General features: G+C 44.0%; 1 protein-coding gene across 2 annotated transcripts in view; it reads left to right on the plus strand.

Annotated features, from left to right (window-relative positions):
- Nucleotides 1–21,428, plus strand: part of MYO5B (myosin VB) — a 394,698-nt gene that overhangs the window by 347,060 nt on the left and 26,210 nt on the right. The window contains exons 28-33 of one of the 2 annotated variants that reach the window (XM_073619562.1): nucleotides 7,214–7,450; nucleotides 11,749–11,837; nucleotides 13,196–13,273; nucleotides 16,420–16,618; nucleotides 16,728–16,821; nucleotides 19,137–19,280. In XM_073619562.1, the coding sequence (XP_073475663.1) occupies nucleotides 7,214–7,450; nucleotides 11,749–11,837; nucleotides 13,196–13,273; nucleotides 16,420–16,618; nucleotides 16,728–16,821; nucleotides 19,137–19,280 (841 nt within the window). The remainder of the gene's footprint in view (nucleotides 1–7,213; nucleotides 7,451–11,748; nucleotides 11,838–13,195; nucleotides 13,274–16,419; nucleotides 16,619–16,727; nucleotides 16,822–19,136; nucleotides 19,281–21,428) is intronic. The other variant, XM_073619572.1, reaches the window with a different exon arrangement.

Raw genomic sequence — 21,428 nt, forward strand, 5'->3', positions numbered from 1 at the left:
TCCATGCAGTACAAAGTAACAGATTTGCTTAATAATTGCACCTCCATATACTCATTTTTCCTTTGCAGCCCTGTTCACCACCCAAATAAGGGCAATTGCATCAATGTGAATCAATGCATTGTCATGCGTCAGCTTGTGGTGTGTTTCATTAAACAGCCTATTAAAAATGAATAGGCTGAAACCCATGTGCGTTACGGCAGTGCAATGGTGTAAATGAGCCCTAAAGTAAAAAAGAGCCGTGTGTCAGTTCCAGGTTGGTCTAGTTGGAGCTCACACAAAGCTAAAGGTCTCTCTCAGACCTCACGTAACATCAGTTGGATTTGGCACTGCAGGTGGAAGAGGAGAGGGTCACATGCTCCCCGTTCCTGGAAGTGAGGACAGGCAGCTGACAGGTAGAAGTTGTCAGATTTCAGGTGACCCCCTCCCAGGAATTGTATTTAATAAGGGTCCACAGGTATAACATAATATAAAATATGGTGTGGCATGTTAGTGTGGGGATCAAGGTGTTAAAGTGATAATAAAGGAAACTTAAGAAGAAAAAATAACAAACGTTATATTTACCTGCTCTGTGTAATGGTTTTTCACGCAGCAGCCCCGATCCTCCTCTTCAAGGGTCCCTCGCCGGCGCTCCTGGCCCCTCCCATCTGCCAAGGGCCCCCTAGAGCAAACAGCTTGTTATGGGAGCACCCGAGCCTCTGCTCTGCGTGTCCATTCAGACACAGAGCCGCGACTTGGCTCCGCCCCTCTCTCTTCTGATTGGCTCACTGGCTGTGATTTACAGCAGCGGGAGCCAAGGAGTCCCGGAGAGCCGAGGCTCTTGTGCATATCCCTGGATCGTGATGGGGTTCAGTTAAAGTGGATGTAAACCCTCACATATACCCAGTGAAGTGAACAGCCTCAGATGATACACAGAGATGAAACAAATCTCCCTACATAAGTTTTACGTGTCTTTCTGCTGTCTTCCCCTTTCTACATTCTTTAGAAAGTGCAGATCATGTTAGAAATTTTTCTACCTGTTTCAGCAGTGGGAGGGAAGTCTGGGCATACACTGTGTGTGAGCTGATTGGAGGAAAGGCACACAGCCCCCCCCTCCACATAGGCAGAGGAAGGAAGTAACATGCAGAGCTGTTCTGTGAATAGACAATCTCTCTGCTTATCTGTCTCTACGTTCCCTCCCCGACACAAATTTCCAGCGGCTTTTATCTCATGTGTCGGAGAACTTATCAGAAGTTATCATACTGATAACAGAGGAATGGAGCAGCAGAAAGACACGGCACTTAGGGCTTTGGAGAGAGATAAGGAAACATTTCAGATATATATGCCCAGGTCAGATTTACATAGTTACATAGTAGGCGAGGTTGAAAAAAGACACAAGTCCATCAAGTCCAACCTATGTGTGTGATTATATGCCAGTATTACATTGTATATCCCTGTATGTTGCGATCGTTCAGGTGATTATCTAATAGTTTTTTAAAACTATCAATGCCCCCTGCTGAGACCACCGCCTGTGGAAGGGAATTCCACATCCTTGCCACTCTTACAGTAAAGAACCCCCTACGTAGTTTAAGGTTAAACCTCTTTTCTTCTAATTTTAATGAGTGGCCACGTGTCCTCCGCAAAAAAGTTTTATCCCTATTGTGGGGTCACCAGTATGGTATTTATAAATTGAAATCATATCCCCTCTGAAGCGTCTCTTCTCCAGAGAGAATAAGTTCAGTGCTCGCAACCTTTCCTCATAACTAAGATCCTCCAGACCCTTTATTAGATTTGTTACCCTTCTTTGTACTCGCTCCATTTCCAGTACATCCTTCCTGAGGACTGGTGCCCAGAACTGGACAGCATACTCTAGGTGCGTCCAGACCAGAGTCTTGTAGAGCGGGAGAATTATCACTTTATCTCTGGAGTTACTCCCCCTTATTAATGCCAATATTCTGTTTGCTTTGTTAGCAGCAGCTTGGCATTGCATTGCAGATTTCATGAATGGAGTTTACATCCACTTTAAGTATTGGGGGGGGGGGGGGGGCTGCTGAACACACAAGGTTTTTTACCTTCATGCATAGAATAGAACCCTGAGTTTTTAGAACTACTTTAGGCAGGTGGTGAGGATGCCATACAACACCTCCTCACGACCAGCAAATGCTGTCAGAAGAGTGATCCGAATGCAGAAGAGCACCGGAAGAATGAACGAGCCCTTAAGTGTGGTGTATCGTTATCTAGCATCAACAATGTGAAAATGAGCACAAGTAGTGCATCTACTGGCAGGATCTACAGGATCTAAAACTATGTTACAGAGGGGATTCAGAAAAACAAAAACTGCCGTGTTATTGCTATAGACTAGGGGTCTCCAAACTTCCTAGAGAAAGGGCCCGTTTACTGTCCTTCAGACTTTAGGGGGGGGCCAGACTGTGCCCTGTGAAAGTAAACAATGCCCGATCTTTGGTATTAGCAGGAGAAATAGTTGGTGTCAGTGGGAGACATAGTGGCCCATTCTTGTCAGTGGAAGGACTTATGCTCTATTGTTGGAGTCCTTGGAAAGAAATAGTGCCCCATTGTTGGTATCAGTGGGAGGAATAATGCCCCATTATTGGTGTCAGTGGAAGAAAGAGTGCCCAAATGTTGGTGTCAGAGGCAGGAAAAATGTCTCAAGGTCCGGATAAAGGCAAGCAAAGGGCCACATTCAGCCCCAGGGTGGCAGTTTGGAGACCACTGCTAGCGACAGATGCATCCAGTGTGTGGTATCGGATTAAGCCCATGGTTAGACTTTACTGTCCTCACGGTATGAGGAATTGCGCATGAGGACTTGAGGCACATTGCGGCACAAACTGGTTAAATACATCCAGCCTAATGTATTGGGTAGATGACAGCAGCTCTTCCCCTGTAGAGGTCAGAATATTTCTTAGCATGTGATTAGAAGGAGTTGCAGCTTCTGTACATCACAGAGACTAATGAGTAAAAGTAATAAAGCCGCTCGGGACTCGCATCTCTCCCCAGGCACAGATCAGAGAGCAGTCGAGCGCTATGTAAGTAATGTACTGTCATCCTGTGTGATGCTCAGCCAATAGCTGCCGTCTTCTCCTGTCTTCTGCACTATCAATCAGTGTTCACAGAGAAGCAGTGTAGCTCTATGGCTTCTGTAATGAACTCATTTGTTACAAGGAGCATCTCAGGGTATAAACATTCCTCTACACACTAAAGTCAAACTCTAGCTATGTTTAAAGTTCTTAACTCCTTGTTTTTTTTAAATACCGTATATACTCGAGTATAAGTCGAGTTTTTCAGCACATTTTTTTGTGCTGAAAGTGCCCCCCTCGACTTATACTCGAGTCAAGCACTTTTCTGCAGCAAAAAATGTCATTTTCCGAACCGATTTTGGGGCCCCGTATCTCAGGGCCACTTGGTGCTAGGAACCCCAAATTTGGTGTGCAAACCCAATGGAACTGGTGCCACAACATATCCAAAGCTGTAGTTCCTAGCACCAAGTGCCCCCAAGATACGGGGCCCTAAATTCGGTTCGGAAAATGTCATTCTCTGCTGCAGAAAAGTGCTTGACGTTTTCTGAACTGAATTTGGGGCCCCGTATCTCAGGGCCACTTAGTGCTAGGAACCCCAAATTTAGTGTGCAAACCCAGTGGAACTGGTACCACAACGTATCCAAAGCTGGGGTTCCTAGCACCAAGTGGCCCCGAGATACGGGGCCCCAAAGCCGGTTCGGAAAATGTCATTCTCTGCTGCAGAAAAGTGCTCGACATTTTCTGAACCGATTTTTGGGGCCTTGTATCTCGGGGCCACTTGGTGCTAGAAACCCCAGAGATACGGGGCCCCAAAGTCGGTCAACTGTGTCCATCTGCAGCAATGTCATTTCGGGACCCTTTGGGTTCAGAGACCCCAAATTTTGGCTGCAGCTAGGGGGCATCTAGGAACCCTTAACTACTGAGTTTGAAGTTCGGGGGACCTATGGCTGCAAATGGGCACAGTGAGGCTGCAAATGGGCACAGTGAGGCATGCAAATGGGCAAAGTGATGCTGCAAATGGGCATTGTTGACCCTCTTTTCCACTTACAGTAGCTGTGCATTTCTCACCCTCGTCTTATACTCGGGTCACTAAGTTTTTCCCATTTTTTTGTGGTAAATTAGGGCCTCGACTTATACTCGGATCGACTTATACTCGAGTATATACAGTATACATTTTTTTATTGAGTTCATTGTAAATTTACGTACAAAAGCACATAATCTGGATCACCTAGATCCCCTATATACCAAAACATTAATAGAGGTTGAGAGAAACATTCCTTTCCAATATTTTGTAGATCAGTATAGATTATGTCTTGCCACCTATTCAGACAAAACATTTATACTTGGTGCCGGTTCACACTACAGCGACTTTGGATCCGACTTGTCAGACCTCAAGTCGCTGGACATAAGAAATCCCATTGAAGTGAATGAGAGCCGTCACAAACCTTTTCTGAAAACGGAGCGACTTCAGTAGTGTAAAAGAAAATTATTTACCCAGGTACTTCCCACGTTTACCCAGGCAACCCCCATCCCTCCTACCAAGCGGATTATTCTGTGATTGGCCACAGCCAAAGTCTCCTGTCCTGGAGGCAACTTTAAGTCGCGTTGTAAGTTACGCAAAGTCGCGCTGAAGTCGCCTCCAAATCGCCTTGCAAAGTCTCGCTGTAAGTTGGGGTTGCCCCTGTGTGAACCGGCACGACTTTGCGAGGCAATTTGGAGGCGACTTCAGCGCGACTTTGCGCAACTTACATCGCAACTTGAAGTTGCCTCCAGGACAGGCGACTTTGGCTGTGGCCAATCACAGAATAATCAGCTCTGTGGGAGGGCGGGGTTGCCTGGGTAAACGTGGGGAGTACCTGGGTAAATTATTTTCTTGTCATTTTCACTGCTGATTCACAGGACTCCCAAGTTGTCACTCAGCACCTGATCACACCTAGCCCTTCCCACTGCTTTCTGAATGGACAGCACTGCCTCTGTTGCTGAAACTCCCCCCCCCCCCCCCCCCCATGTGAGCTGCAGTGTTTGGGAGGGGGAGCAGGTGAAATGCAAATAAAGGAGGATTCGGCTCAGTTAGAGTAAACCAAATACTTCCTTTACCTTCTCCAAGTCTTGTGCATCACATAGAAACTCAATTGGGGATTATTAGACTGCCATACATACCTTACCCCTAAATGAGAGGTCATGGTTATCTGGTGAGTCCTCCAGTGGGGTGGTGATTCACGGTGGTGGATTGAAGCACGAAAGGAACTACTATATTAAGGAACTATTTTTCACACATAATGCCCTCAGTACTTTTATAGAGTGAATACTACACATTATATTAATAAGATTTTTTTCTGGGATTGGCATTTTGAAGTCACATTTTTTAAGCACTATTTTGAAGTACATGATTGGATATTGGCATTATACACTGCTTAAAAAAAAATTAAAGGAACACTTTTTAATCAGAGATTAGCATCAAGTCAATTAAAGTCCTAGGATATTGATCTGGTCAGTTAAGTAGCAGAGGGGGTTGGTAATCAATTTCAGCTGCTTTGGTGTTAATGAAATTAATATCAGGTGCACTAGATGGGCAACAATGAGATGACCTCCAAAACAGGAATGAATTTACAGGTGGAGGCCACTGCCATTTTTTTTCCCTACTCATCTTTTCTGACTGTTTTTTTACTAGTTTTGAATTTGGCTAGGATCAGTGTCACTACTGGTAGCATGAGGCGATACCTGGACCCTATTGAGGTTGCAGAGGCAGTCAAACTCCTCCAGGATGGCACATCAATACGTGCCATTGCCAGAAGGTTTGTTGTGTCTCCCAGCACAGTCTCAAGAGCATGGAGGAGATTCCAGGAGACAGGCAGTTACTCTAGGAGAGCTGGAAAGGGCTGTATAAGGTCCTTAACCCATCAGCAGGACCGGTATCTGCTCCTTTGTGCAAGGAGGAACAGAATGAGCGCTGCCAGAGCCCTACAAAATGACCTCCAGCAGGTCACTGGTGTGAATGTCTCTAACCAAACAATCAGAAACAGACTTCATGAGGGTGGCCTGAGGGCCCAACGTCCTCTAGTTGGCACCGTGGAGTTCGATTAGCATTTGCCATTGAACACCAGGATTGGCAGGTCCACCACTGGCACCCTGTGCTTTTCACAGATGAGAGATGGTTCACCCTGAGTACATGTGACAGACGTGAAAGGGTCTGGGGAAGCCGTGGAGAACATAATGCTACCTGTAATATCATTCAGCATGAACGGTTTGGTGGTCAGTGATGGTCTGGGGAAGCATATCAATGGAGGGAGGCACAGACCTCTACAGGCTAGACAATGGCACCCTTACTACCATTAAGTATCGAGCTGAAATCCTTGGACCCATTGTCAGACCCTACACTGGTGCAGTGGGTCCTGGGTTCCTCCTGGTGCAGGACATTGCCCAGCCTCATGTGGCGAGAGTATGTAGCCAGTTCCTGTAGGATGAAGGAATTCATACCATTGAATGGCCCCATGCTTGCCTGACCTAAATCAAATTGACCACCTCTGGGACATTATGTTTTTCAGTCCATCCGAGGCCACCAGGTTGCACCTCAGTCTGTTTAGGAGCTCAGTGATGTCCTGGACCAGATCTGGGAGGAAATACCCCAGGACACATCCTCGTCCCATTAGGAGCATGCCCCCCGACGTTGTCAGGAATGCATACAAGCACGTGGGGGCCATCAAAACTACTAATTACCATTTTGGGTAGCTGCAATGAAACTTCAGCAAAATGGACTAGCCTGCTGCATAATTTTTTCACTTTGATTGTCGGGGTGTCTTTGAATTCAGCCCTCTCTAGGTTGATAATTTTCATTATCATCAAACGATGTGGCATCCTTTCGTTCCTAACACATTACCCAGTCCATGTCAGTATAGATATCCAGCATGATATTTTTCCCCATTGAGATCTGATGTGTTTTCAAAGTGTTCCTTTAATTTTTTTTGAGCATTGTATTATAGTGAATGCACTTTGTCATTAAGTTTATTATGAGTTGTAATTAATGCGCAGGAGCAGTTTATTCTATTATGAGTTTAAGGAGCGCTGTATTTTGAGAATATTGCCTTTCTCATTGTTTGGGGTGCAGTAGTAAATTTACACATTAAAGCCTATAGTATATTTCTTTACACAACTGAGCACAAATCATTTACTGACTATTCTCCTCATTCATATCTATATTGCAGAGGCAAGAGCTGGAATCTGAGAATAAGAAGCTCAAGAATGACCTGAATGAGCTTAGGAAAGCCATTGCGGATGCAGCAAATGAGGAAGACTCTAATGAGGAGCCCAGCAGTTACACTCTCTTACTGAACCAGCTGAAATCCGCCCACGAGGAACTGGAAGTGCGCAAAGAAGAGATTCTCATTCTCAGGACACAGATTGTAAACTCTGCTCAGCAGAAAGACTCAGAGAAGAATGTGGTAAGTGGCAAGTAAACTTGTGCTTTCCCATACTTGGCAAAGCAGGGTCTCTACAATTCCCCCAACCCAGGAGTACATGTCCTCATATGACAGCTCTACCACTTAGGGATTGGCCCAGTGCTGTTACAGGAGGTTGGGGTATGTACATACCCTGTGTATAGGCATTTAGGGAAGGAGAGGGTGGGGTGCTAAGAAAACCTGTTGTTTTACCTTGCATGAGCAACGTGCATGCCTACTTTAACGAGGAATCTAAAAAAAATCCTTCCCTATACGTAAAAAAAATAAAAGTACTGTAGATAAAGTGCTAGTGACATTATATAGCCTTTCCGCAACACTCCAGCAAACCAAAGAAACTGTGACCTTACAGCATTGGAATACTGGCATTACCTTTTCCTGAGTTGCCCCCATGTTTTCCATCATTGCTCTTTTTATCCCACAACCTAAAGACAGGTTATTTGGTTTCACTCAGGGTGTATTACTACAACCTTAAAAAAAAAAAAAAAAAAAAAAACTGGTGAAGGTTGTTTTGAAAAGCATAAAAAAAAGCTTGGGATGAACTTTTATCTGAACCAGCGAAGATTTATCAGACATATGACTCAATCGTACAGTTGAAGGAGAGCATCTCTGTGGTGAGGCACTTGACAAATTCATCCACAATGTGACAGGAGGAAATGTCCTTCTTCCCCAGTGGAAAGGCTCCAAGTTCTCTTTCTCAGTTGTCCCTACCACCTCAAAACACAGAGCACTTCAATATTGTACCCAGGCTTCAACTTCTAAGCCTAAGTTCTGCCCTTCCTTTCAGCGCTATACTCTGTTCACAAAGCCCACCCTGTCTTACCCAGAGCCCATTGAAGTCGCGCCCTCACCCCCTAAGATTGGGAGGAAATCTGTCACAGTTTGCCTAGCTCTGTGTTACAAAGGTCGCAGACCTGTTGGTTCAATAGGGGTACAACATATAAAGTTCAAAACCAAACTCCTCAATGCTTTCTACTTTCATATCAGCCAAAATCTGCCTAAGGACAGTCAGATTTGAAGAATGCCTCAAAACCATTTCTTGTCCCAGGGAGTAGTTGTATCAGTACCAATAGAAGACATGTTTAATGGATTCTAGTACCAACGCCCAGCAGTGGTATTAATCATATCCTGGACCTAAAATCCCTAAACAAATACCTTCAAATTCCAAAATTACACTTGGAATCCACAAGTCAGTTGCTGCCCCTCTGAGACAAAGGCAATACATGGCATCTGTAGACATCCAAGATGTCTACTGCATATTCCCATTTATCCACCCCATCAGTGCCTTTCTACACTTTGCAGTAGCAGACAATCGCTTCCAGTTTATCACACTCACGTTTGGCCTCTCTTTTGTCCCAGAGTAGTCCTTGCACCTCTTCTGGCACTTTTAAGAACTCAGGGCATCCAGGACACAGGTTGTCTAGACAACCTTATTCTGAAGGACTCATCCCCCTTACATCTATCTGCAAATGCCCAAATGACAAATGAGAAGCTTTAGGCTTTCAGCTGGGTGATCAACTTCCAAAAATCTGCTTCGCAACCTTCTCGTCGCCTGGAATACTTGGGCCTAAATATGAACACAGCCCACACAATAGTCTTCTTTCCAAAGAAATAACTGCTTTCTCTCTCAGAATTCACACTCAGGACATGAGATCAAAGAGCTGTGAATCTGTGAGATTCTCCATGAGAGTTTGGGGTCTCATGTTGGCCTCCTTTTGATGCTGTCCCATGCGTCCAATTTCATTTATGGCAGGCTCGTACTCTCTACCTACTCATTCTCATATCCAGCCAAGCAAGGAATTCCCTAGTTTGGTGGTTCTCAAACCTGGTCCTCTGTTCATACCTTTTCTACCAGGTTCATACCAAGTTTTAGCAGGCGGACATCCAATCTTCTGCGAATGCAGCTTTCAGACGCAAGGACCTTGCAGCAGCTCTCTGAATTTGGGTCTGCTAGGCCTGTTGGCGCAAATCCTTTTTGCCTACTTGTTCCCTACGCTTCCTATTTCATTGCTTGAGGACATCTCAGGGTCTATGGATATTCAGCCTGTGCTCTGTACTGTAAGATTTAAGATAAAAGGAATTATATGTTGGAGTACAGTACAGGACTCAGGTCACTCTCCCCTCTGTTCATTTTTTACTCTACATTGCTTGATAAAAACTGAGGACTTACTGAGTAGGGTTGAATTAAAGGGGGGACCTCAAAAGCTTGCCAGTGTCCATTCACCTGAAGGTACGAGCCTATAACCCAGGGTCTATAAATATTCAACATGTGTCCTGTACTGTACTCCAAAATATATAATTTACAGGTAAAAATTTTTTTTTTGTTTCATGTACAAAAAAATACACTTACAGTGGGGCAAAAAAGTATTTAGTCAGCCACCAATTGTGCAAATTCTCCCACTTAAAAAGATGAGTGGCCTGTAATTGTCATCATAGGTATACCTCAACTATGAGAGACAAAATGTGGAAACAAATCCAGACAATCACATTGTCTGATTTTTGAAAGAATTTATTTGCAAATTATGGTGGAAAATAAGTATTTGGTCACCTACAAACAAGCAAGATTTCTGGCTCTCACAGACCTGTATCTTCTTCTTTAAGAGGCTCCTCTGTCCTCCACTCATTACCTGTATTAATGGCACCTGTTTGAACTTGTTATCAGTATAAAAGACACCTGTCCACAACCTCAAACAGTCACACTCCAAACTCCACTATGGTGAAGACCAAAGAGCTGTCGGAGGACACCAGAAACAAAATTGTAGACCTGCACCAGGCTGGGAAGACTGAATCTGCAATAGGCAAGCAGCTTGGTGTGAAAAAATCAACTGTGGGAGCAATAATTAGAAAATGGAAGACATACAAGACCACTGATAATCTCCCTCGATCTGGGGCTCCACGCAAGATCTCACCCCATAGGGTCAAAATGATCACAAGAACGGTGAGCAAAAATCCCAGAACCAAGCGGGGGGACCTAGTGAATGACCTGCAGAGAGCTGGGACCAACGTAACAAAAGCTACCATCAGTAACACACTACACCGCCAGGGACTCAGATCCTGCAGTGCCAGACGTGTCCTCCTGCTTAAGCCAGTACATGTCTGGGCCCGTCTGAGGTTTGCTAGAGAGCATTTGGATGATCCAGAAGAGGACTGGGAGAATGTCATATGATCAAAGTAGAACTGTTTGGTAGAAACACAACTCGTGTTTGGAGGAGTGAGAATGCCGAGTTGCAACCAAAGAACACCATACCTACTGTGAAGCATGGGGTGGCAACATCATGCTTTGGGGCTGTTTCTCCGCAAAGGGAACAGGACGAATGATCCGTGTACATGAAAGAATGAATGGGGCTATGTATTGTGAGATTTTGAGTGCAAACCTCCTCCCGTCAGCAAGGGCATTGAAGATGAAACGTGGCTGGGTCTTTCAGCATGACAATGATCCCAAACACACCGCCCGGGCAACGGAGTGGCTTCGTAAGAAGCATTTCAAGGTCCTGGAGTGGCCTAGCCAGTCTCCATATCTCAACCCCATAGAAAACCTTTGGAGGGAGATGAAAGTCCGTGTTGCCAAGCGACAGCCCCAAAACATCACTGCTCTAGAAGAGATCTGCATGGAGGAATGGGCCAACATGCCAGCAACAGTGTGTGACAACCTTGTGAAGACTTACAGAAAACGTCTGACCTCTGTCATTGACAACAAAATATATATAACAAAGTATTGAGACGAACTTTTGATATTGACAAAATACTTATTTTCCACCATAATTTGCAAATAAATTCTTTAAAAAAAATCAGACAATGTAAAAGGCGAGTGGTTTTTGGGGAACATCATCCCATTTCATTATTTTTAATAACGGCAATCGCTTGCATTTCTCGTTTTTATGATTGCCTACATCTCATTAATTTAGTCCAATTGTCACCTGATCGGAGAAGAATTTGAATGTCCCAAGCTGGATATTTTTTCCTGCTTCTTGTAATACAAGCACAGCAGAAAGTTAACTGTGTATTTCCTTTTTGTTTTTAGCGGTATAGCACTGTGATGCCAGGTAAGATCAGTGGTCATAACAGGAGTCAAAATCAGTTGGTCCTACGGCAAGTGTAGTCTGATACAGGTCATGTGACACATTAGTATGTCATGTGACTATAATGATTAAAAGGAACAGCAAATTGTATCCCAATTTGATGTTTATGTTGTCTTTTGATTTAATGGTATGGTGTTTGTAAAATGTATCTTAAAACATGGCGATGTACGTGGCTAAAATATCCTATTCTGTCTCCTTTGTTAGGATAAAGAGAAAAACTGGGCAAACAGCGATAAAGAAATGGATCAGGATGATGCCATCGAGGCATATCATGGTGTCTGTGAGACCAACAGGTAATTTTCTTTAAAAATGGTAAAGGAGAGGGTCACACAAAACCCCAAATGACCGAGCAAACATACCTAATGTGACTTAACAGATACTGTTCTAAAATGCATTCAAATAATCTCCCTATGTATGTCTGAGCTCTGCTGTACAGAGGCTGATTTTTAGTCAAATTCAATTACCTACACTGTTTTTATTGAATAGAATAAAACATTTATTAGTGCCGTGTTCTGCAAACTGTGGCCCGTGGGCTTGATGCAAACCTTTGCATTCCTTTATCCAGACCTTGGGGCACTGCTCTTACCCCCCGATGTGAGGAACTATTTTTTTCCATTGACACCAGCAATGAGGCACCATTTCTTTCACTAACACCAACAGTAGGGAACTATTTCTTCCACTGATACCAACAGTAGGGAACTATTTCTTCCACTGACACCAATGGGGGGGGGGGGGGGGGCACTATTCCTCCCACAGACACGATTAATGGGGTATGGTTTCTCTCACTGACACCACTGATGGAGCAGGATCCCTCTCACTGACACCAACCATAGGGCCACTATTCCTCCCACTGATACCAATGATGGGGCACGATCCATCCCACTGATACCAATTACGGGACATAGATTCTTCCACTGACACCAATAATGGGAAACGATTCCTTCCACTGACACCAATATTGGGGCACGATTCCTCTCACTGACACCAACAATGGGTTACGATTCTTCCAACTGACATCAAGATGGGGCAATATTTCTTCCACTGACACCAACAATAGGGCACGATTCTTCCCATTAACTCCAACGATGAAACGTAATTCCTCCCACTGACACCAACGATGGGGCACAATTCCTCCTCCTGACCGCAGGCACTATATAATTTAATTACTCCCATTGACCACCAAGTCTGAAATATTGTCTACTTCCACTGACTGGTGCATTTGGTACCCCCACTGGCCACAGTCTGGGCCTCCTAAATTCTGAAGGACAGTACACTGACCCTTTGTTTGGAGACGCCTGTATTAGTGAACACCAAGCTGCATTAACCTGTGTATTTTATACCTGCCTGGAACTTGGCTTTAAGTAAAACCTCATGTAAAAGTGTCATGACATCATAAACATGACTGCCTCCCCAGATTAGGGTAGGGATAGAACGATTCCAGATAAGGGTAAAGGGCATTATTACAAAGTGTGTGTCCTGGAGGCCCTGCCTTGTACTGCCTACCTCTGTACTAACTGCTAAGATTTGTGATGATTGACTGGGACAATGGAAAAGGTGGAAGTTCTCTAGCATGTCTGTCTTTCTTTTTGATTTGTTGTCTTTCTCTCCAATCCTGTTTCTGCTTTTTTTTCTCTCTGTCCTTTCTCTATAGAAAGACTGAGGACTGGGGGTATCTGAATGAAGATGGTGAGCTGGGCCTGGCCTATCAAGGTTTAAAACAAGTGGCCAGGTTGACGTCTCTTTTCTCTTACTTTCACTCACCTTGTCTGTCTTCTTGTCTATTCTTCATTTTCCCTCTTGTCACTCCTTATGTTTGATTCATTACTAATAGAAAAACAAATGAGCTCCAACTCCAGCTGTTGCCTCTAGTGACCAATTGGAATTATTGTTTCTCTCATAAAATGAAAATGAAAACCTGATTGGTTGATATTGGCCACAGCTGAGATGCTCCTTTTCAGTTCTGTAGTTTTAAAGCAAACCTTGCTAAGGGAAATATGGCAACCACCATTGCTGACCGCCTTCGGGAGAATGCTTGATGCAATGCTAACCATCTGGCTTTAATGAAATGTGTGTGTGTGTGTGTGTGTGTGTGTGTGTATGTATATATATAATATATATTCAATTATTTAACTGTGCCATACAAATAGTAGATAGACCATTCATAATATAAAAATAATTTATTTATTAGTACATAATTAAAATCCAACACATATCTGTTGCATGATCAATGGCGTATCTACATAGACGTTAATATCGTGGTAGATATTCCCAACATGTTTCGCCCCCCTCCAGGGCTTCTGCAGGAGATTTGGAGACCACTATTGATACGAAAGCAAATGTGACCGTTAATTGTCAATGACAAAGCCGTCTGAACAGGGAATAAGGTGCTGTGTTGCCACAGGAGAAAAACCAAGACCCATGAGATGTTAGTGTGTTGTATGGGTCAACCTCGTGGCTCCAGCTCCATACAGTGAGGGAAAAAAGTATTTGATCCCCTGCTGATTGTGTGCATTTGCCCACTGACAAAGAAATGATCAGTCTATAATGTTAATGGTAGTCTTATTTTAACAGTGAGAGACAAAATAACAAAAATTTCCAGAAAAATGCATTTCAAAAAAAGTTATAAATTGATTTGCAGTTTAATGAGTGAAATAAGTATTTAATCCCCTGTCAATCCGCAAGATTTTTGGCTCCCAGGTGTCTTCTATACAGGTAATGAGCTGAGATTAGGAGCACTCTCTTAAAGGGAGTGCTCCTAATCTCATCTTGTTATCGGTATAAAAGACACCTTTCTACAGAGGCAATCAGATTCCAATCTCACCACCATGGCCAAGACCAAAGAGCTGTCCAAGGAAGTCGGGGACAAGATTGTAGACCTACACAAGGCTGGAATAGGCTACAAGACCATCGGCAAGCAGCTTGGTGAAAGGGTGACAACAGTTGGTGTGATTATTTGCAAATGGAAGAAACACAAAATAACTATCACTCTCCCTCGGTCTGGGGCTCCATGCAAGATCTCACCTCATGGAGTTTCAATTATCATGAGAACGGTGAGGAATCAGCCCAGAACTACACAGGACAATCTTGTCAATGGTCTCAAGGCAGCTGGGACCATAGTCACCAAGAAAACAACTTGTCGTGTTTGGAGGAGGAGGAATGCTGCCTTTGACCCAAAGAACACCATCCCCACTGTCAAACGTGGAGGTGGAAACATTATGCTTTGGGGTTTTTTTTTCTGCTAAGGGGACAGGACAACTTCACTGCATCAAAGGGACGATGGATGGGGCAATGTACCGTCAAATCTTGGGTGAGAACCTCCTTCCCTTAGCCAGGGCATTGAAAATGAGTCGTGGATGGGTATTCCAGCATGACAGTGACACAAGGCAACAAAGGACTGGCTCAAGAAGAAGCACATTAAGGTCCTGGAGTGGCCTAGCCAGTCTCCAGACCTTAATCCCATAGAAAATATGTGGAGGGAGCTCAAGGTTCGAGTTACCAAACGTTAGCCTTAAAACCTTAATGACTATGAGAGAATCTGCAAAGAGGAGTGGGACAAAATCCCTCCTGAGATGTGTGCAAACCTGGTGGCCAGCTACAAGAAACATCTGACCTCTGTGATTGCCAACAAGGGTTTTGCTACCAAGTACTAAGTCATGTTTTGCGAAAGGGTCAAATAATAATTCCACTTAAATGCAAATCAATTTAAAACTTTTTTGAAATGCGTTTTTCTGGATTTTTTTGTTGTTCTGTCTCTCACCATTAAAATAAATCTTCCATTAAAATGATAGACTAATCATTTCTTTCAGTGGGCAAACATATAAAAGCAACAGGTGATCAAATACTTTTTTTCCCCTCATTGTATGTGTATATGTATGTATATATATATGTATATATATATATATATTTTGCATGAATCATCAGGAACCCATTATTTGCTAAATTCCCACAAAGAGGGGGCTTTGCACCCTTGGCTGAGGTGAGGTCTTTCTGTACCTGAAAGGGCTACAATGGCTGCATGATCTACAGTATTTAATGCCACCCATTAAGTCCACTATTATTGTAAATGGAATAAGATAATTTCGGGACAGAAATAATCCCTTTATACTTGCTGAGGCCTATAAAATGTTTAGTATGTGGTGGGTCAGAAAGGTGGGGGGGTTGGCCGAAGCTCTAGTTCGTTCATGTGATCTCACAGCTCCGGCTCCCTTGTGTCAGTGAGTGGCTGCTGCAGATGAAAGGAGGAAGTGGCGACAACAGCTGGGCTATGGGAGCCCATGGATGACGTCACTGCTCCAGGAATTCCCAGCCGTTGTCAACCACTCCATGACTCAGGGGAGTCGGAGCTGTAGGATCATTGGACCAGACTGGAGCGGACTTAAAAAAGAGAAAAAAAAAAAAAGTTAAGTGTATAGATGTTTTTTTTTCCCCACAGGGCAGGTGGGATGGGAGGAGGGGGGGGGGGGGGCATTTTTAAGAAAAAATTCCACTTTTAAGCTTGTCATAGACATATGACAGTTGAGCGTGAACATGATCTAGAGACATGTCTATCAGCTGTCATATAAACATGTATGCTAGGCTTGCTTCAGCATACAAATCATACATGTTTTAAGTGAGCAGATCGGAGTGGAGTAGACAGAGGAATGATTCGCGATGGGATGACTTTTTCTCACCATGAGAGTTGTCAGCAATAGAGTAATCTCGTCCCACAAGCATGGCGTGCTTGCCTAGTCCACCTGAAATTGGCTTGATTGAGTAACAGTTCTTCTATGTACTTGGAGTGGCGATTTTCTGCCCGTTTGGTAGTTTTTCTTAAGTGGAAACCCTTTGCTTGTTGTCACAGTTGCCCACATCTAAAAGTCCACATCTATCCCGCAGGATCCTGGAGGCTCAGCTACAGGGCCAGAGCCAGCAGCACGAGGATGAGATGGAGGCAATGACTTCTCAGATTGAGTCTCTGAAGGAGGAACTAGAGAATCAGCAGCAAGTTCTCCTCCATGCATTGCAGCTCTCTCCTGAGGCTCAGGTGGAGTTCGGCATCCAGCAGGAAATCACACGACTCACCAATGAGAACCTGGTAAGATTCCGCTCACCATAACGTTTTGGAGGAGTTCTTCTTTAAAGTACAACATTTTTCTTACGTTCCTCAGCTTAAGGAGATGTTCACATAGCTGTTTTCTTAACAGGACCTAAAAGAATTGTTGGAGAAGTCAGAGAAGAATGAGAAGAAACTGAAGAAGCAGCTAAAGCTGTATCAGAAGAAGATGCAGGAAACGGAAGGTACAGTGCTTGGGTCTAGATCATTTTCTGGTGCTGATACTAGGCTGATATAAATGTGTCCTAATCAGGAGGGGGTAGGCAAACAGCACCCTGCTGTTTAGTTTATGGGTATGCAGGGGACGAATCAGTGAATCTCCGTACTGAGATCTGGGTGCAGGTTGATCTCAGCCCAGGGATTTAAACCCTTTGGTACCCATATGGATTCAAAATGGTTAAAGGTCTGCACCAAGCAAACATGTAGGCTGCGGTGGCTGGCCCTACCTTCTGAAAGCAGTAATTTCCTGGCTTCCATGCTGATCCAACAGCTTTAATACTTTTAGATTGATGACCCAGGAGTACACAGATAAAGATTTCGGATTTTGCTTCGACTTCACCTCTTTTAGGCTTACTTTGGGTCAGTGCCTCAAACTGTTTAAGCCAGAGGCAGCCAGATAACTAGCTCAGAAGGTGTGCTACGGTAGTGAACATGTTCCTTTTAACACAGATGTACTTAACATGTGAACATTGCTTTTCCTGTGTATGGCAAAGTAACATGTTCACTTTAAATGCAACCCTACCATCAGCACATAGTCACCTTTCTTTCACTGCCATGTCACTTTCATTCATCCTCCGGAGTACAACAAACACCCTAAATTGGGGAATACCCCCCTCCTCTGTATACTGAATGGTAACCATGAAAATGGGATTTTCTCAGTAACATGTATGTATACCCATTGTACCCAGTTCAGGCATATGAGAACATATGAGAACTAAAAACCAGTGCATGTGTCATGTCTCCTGTAGAGGTCACTGCAAGACGTTCTCATCCTATTGTCTATTTTCATAGCAAGGCTCCCTGGAGGAGCTGATGTCATTTTGGGTGCTGGAGGCAACCCACAAACTGATAAATAGTGTCACATGGGATGGCTAGCTGAGGGGAATAAAGGTGAAATAGATGGAGGATCAGTTAAAGTGATATTAAAGTCTGTTGTTTTTTTTAAATAATAAACATGCTATACTTATCTGCTCTGTGTAATGGTTTTGCACAGAGCAACCTGGTCCTCCTCTTCTCGGGTCCCTAGCCAGGGGTCTTGGCCCCACCCTCCTGCCGGGTGTCCCCACAGCAAGCTGCTTGCTGTGGGGGCACCCAAGCAGGCTTGTTCCCGACTCGTGGCTATGTGTGTCCATTCACACACAGATCTGCGGCTCGACCCCACCTCCTCCCTCTCCTGATTGGCTCACTGGCTGTGATTGACAGCAATAGGAGCCAATGGCTCCCCCTGCTGCCAAAAGCCAATCAGGAGCGCGAGTCTCCGGAGAGGCAAGGCTCTCGTGGACATCGCTGGATCGACAGGGGGCTCAGGTAAGTATTAGGGGGGAGGGGGGCTGCTGCACACAGAAGGTTTTTTACCTTCTTGCATAGAATGTTGTGCTTTTACAACCAATTTAAGCCAGCCATACATGGATCAGTTCAGCAGGGACCAGCCAAATTTCAATGGGCAGGGTGGTTGTACAGAAGTCGATCTAGTGCTGCCGTCTATGGACAGCATTGCTGATCAGTGAATTCTGACCTCGGGGAAGTCTCTCTGCTGTCAGAATTCCCTTCACGCACCAGGGAGGTTTCCCCCACCTGCCATCAACTTGCTGGTTTAACAAAAATAAATAGATCATCAATGGGCTGCTTTAGAATACTGTTGTCGCTCTCAGTAAGGCAGTACAGAGAATTGGCAGGATCAACCAATCTAGGAATATATTTATGAAAGAAATACCTTGCTGGAGAGGAAGCTGTACCTGAGATTCTACAGTGCAAGGATCTCCCTGCTTCTGATTCATCCATTCTATGGTAGCATGCTTCCACCACCTCAACTGTGGCTTCTTGAATATACCCCCATTGGTGATTGGAAAGGGGGGATGTAGCTCTCACAGGAGGAAGCAAAGCCCTGCTCCTCTACGAAGGTGGCCACCTCCACACAGAGACATGATGCAGAACAAGACATGGTAAGTCATTAATAGCAATAGGTCAGTGACAGTCAGAACCCAGGCAATACTGGTGATTAGTTCTTTCGTCCTCTGAATTTCTTCATTTGGCCACAGCTTCCAGAGACAACAACTTAGTTAATTTCCTTGCAATCTAGAATCTGTCTAACATTAACTCAGCATTACCTGATGAATTATGTAAGCATCTACTCTGAGATATTCCTATGGCTATATATTGAAGGCAAATTGTCTGCAGTTAATAACTGGAACTGTCCAAAAACCTCTGAACACAGAGATGTGCAAAATAATGGCATTGATGGCTCTAACATGTGCAATGGTGTTGTTTTTCCTCAATATAGGCACTCCAGACATTGTCCAACCAGAGCGGAAGCAGCCAGAGCTGACCAGGCAGGTGACGGTACAGCGCATCGAGAAGGACTTCCAGGGCATGCTGGAGTATTATAAGGAGGACGAGCCTCTCCTCGTCAGGAACCTCGTATTAGGTCAGTAAAAATTCCAGGCAAGCAGATAACGACATCATTTTAGTTCACTACAGTCAATACAGTTGCTGCACACATGCTGAAAGTGAAAATCAGGTTTGCAGTTAGAATGCCTGCTCTGCAAGCTGAGGATTAAGAGGTGGAGGTACATTTACACATATACAACTGAGCTCAAAAATTTGCATACCCTGGCAGAGATGGTGAAATTTTGGCATTAATATTGAAAATATGACTGACCATGCCAAAAAAACTGTCTTTTATTTAAGGATAGTGATCACATGAAGCCATTTATTATCACATAGTTTTTTTTAGATCCTTTTTAAATGATAACAGAAATCACCCAAATGGCCCTTGATAAAAAGTTTACATACCCTGGAATGTTTGGCCTTGGTACAGACACAGAATGTGGCACACACGGGTTAAAATGGCAATTAAAGGTTAATTTCCCTAATTTGTGTCTTTTTATATCACAATTAGTGTCTGTGTATAAATAGTCAGTGAGTTTGTTAGCTCTCACATGGATGCACTAAGCAGGCTAGACACTGAGCCATGAGGAGGTAGAAAAGAACAGTCAAAAGACCTGCGTAACAAGATAATGGAACTTTATAAAGCTGGAAAAGGATATAAAAAGATATCACATTACACATACACAAGCATTCAGGCCTTAAAGTGTTACTAAACCCACTAAAATCAGTCTTATGTGCAGTAAAGCATGCTCGTTATACTCACTGTGGAACCTAAGGGGTTAATCATCTACATTGTGTAAAAAGGCTGTTTGATCCTGTTTTCTCTGATCCTCCACGTCTTCCAGAGTCCCCAAATCATCTCCTGATAGAACAGAGCCTTGGGGGCACTCTGCACATGCTCAGTTTTGTGTCCTAGAGAGCTCTTTTTTTTTTTTTTTTTTCTTGAGAGAGTGCATGTGATCAGCACAGGGCCAATCAGCACTGTACAGACAGAGGGTCAGGGGTCCTGCAGCCTTAGAGGACAGTCAGAGGAGAATGAAAATTCCTCCTACAAGGTGTAACCAGGCACTGATAGAAGTCATAGGATACTTTATACTGCTGATGAGAAAAGGTATTTAGCAGTTTATATTTACTAAAACTGTTGTATTTCTACGTTCTGAGTACTGTGGGAGACCAGATATAGTGAATGCAGAGTCCTGGGTTTAGTAACACTTTAATATTGAGTTTCAACATGGCTGCTGGAGGTTGAAAGTCAGCTTGCAGTAGGTGTTCTATCTCTGTAAGGTAATGGTAAGGAATGGAGGTACTTAGGCCGGCCAATGGAAATAAGGAGGTCAGAGTTCAGCACTTAGCCCAGGTGTTGAATTGGTCAGCTCCTGGGCTTTATTTGTATAGTCACAGTGCTTCCTGTAGATACAGAGGCTATAGACCTGGCCATACATTGTACAATTTTTTTATTCAATTTCCTTTAGATCAGGGCCTGCCTGATTGCATACAAATTGAAAGTGTTTAGTATTGACCACAGATTATATGGTTTTAGTAAATCTAAAGGAAAATTGTATAATGTATGGCCAGCCTCTAAGGCTGAGTTGATGCGATTCTGTCCAGTCCCTCCCCCTCCAGCAATCCATCACTGCTAAAGTATTCACTATTGGAAGTGATCACCAAAATCTTTAGGGCTTATTTGCATTATTGTGTTGTGCTAGTGCAAGTTACATTTCTTGTTGCAAGACCATTCATTTTCAATGGCACTCAAATGCACTTAAAGAGGTTGTAAACCTCTGAAAAAAATCCCCCCCCCCCCCCTAAAAAAAAAAATCTGCACGACAAAGGCATAATGGGCTAGTATACATCGCTTACTAGCTCATTATGAAAAACTTACCTTAAAATGAAGCTGTCACGGCCGACATCTTTCCCAGAGCTTCTTCCGGGTTCACGGGCTCTGGGGCTGTGATTGGCCGGAGCCGCGATGACGTCACTCCCGCACATGCGCGCTGGAGCAGCCGTTCACGGCACGGGCTCTGAGTGTGCCGTTCCTTCAGAGCGCATGTGCCAGTAATGCACTGGAAATATCTCCTAAACTGTACAGGTTTAGGAGAGATTTTCAATAACTATAGGTAAGTTTTATTATAGGCTTACCTATAGGTAAAAGTTTGCAGAGGAAGTTTACTTCCTCTTTAGGGCA

The sequence above is a fragment of the Aquarana catesbeiana genome, linkage group LG01 (assembly GCF_042186555.1).
Source record: "Aquarana catesbeiana isolate 2022-GZ linkage group LG01, ASM4218655v1, whole genome shotgun sequence".
NCBI classification, from domain to species: Eukaryota; Metazoa; Chordata; class Amphibia; order Anura; family Ranidae; genus Aquarana; species Aquarana catesbeiana.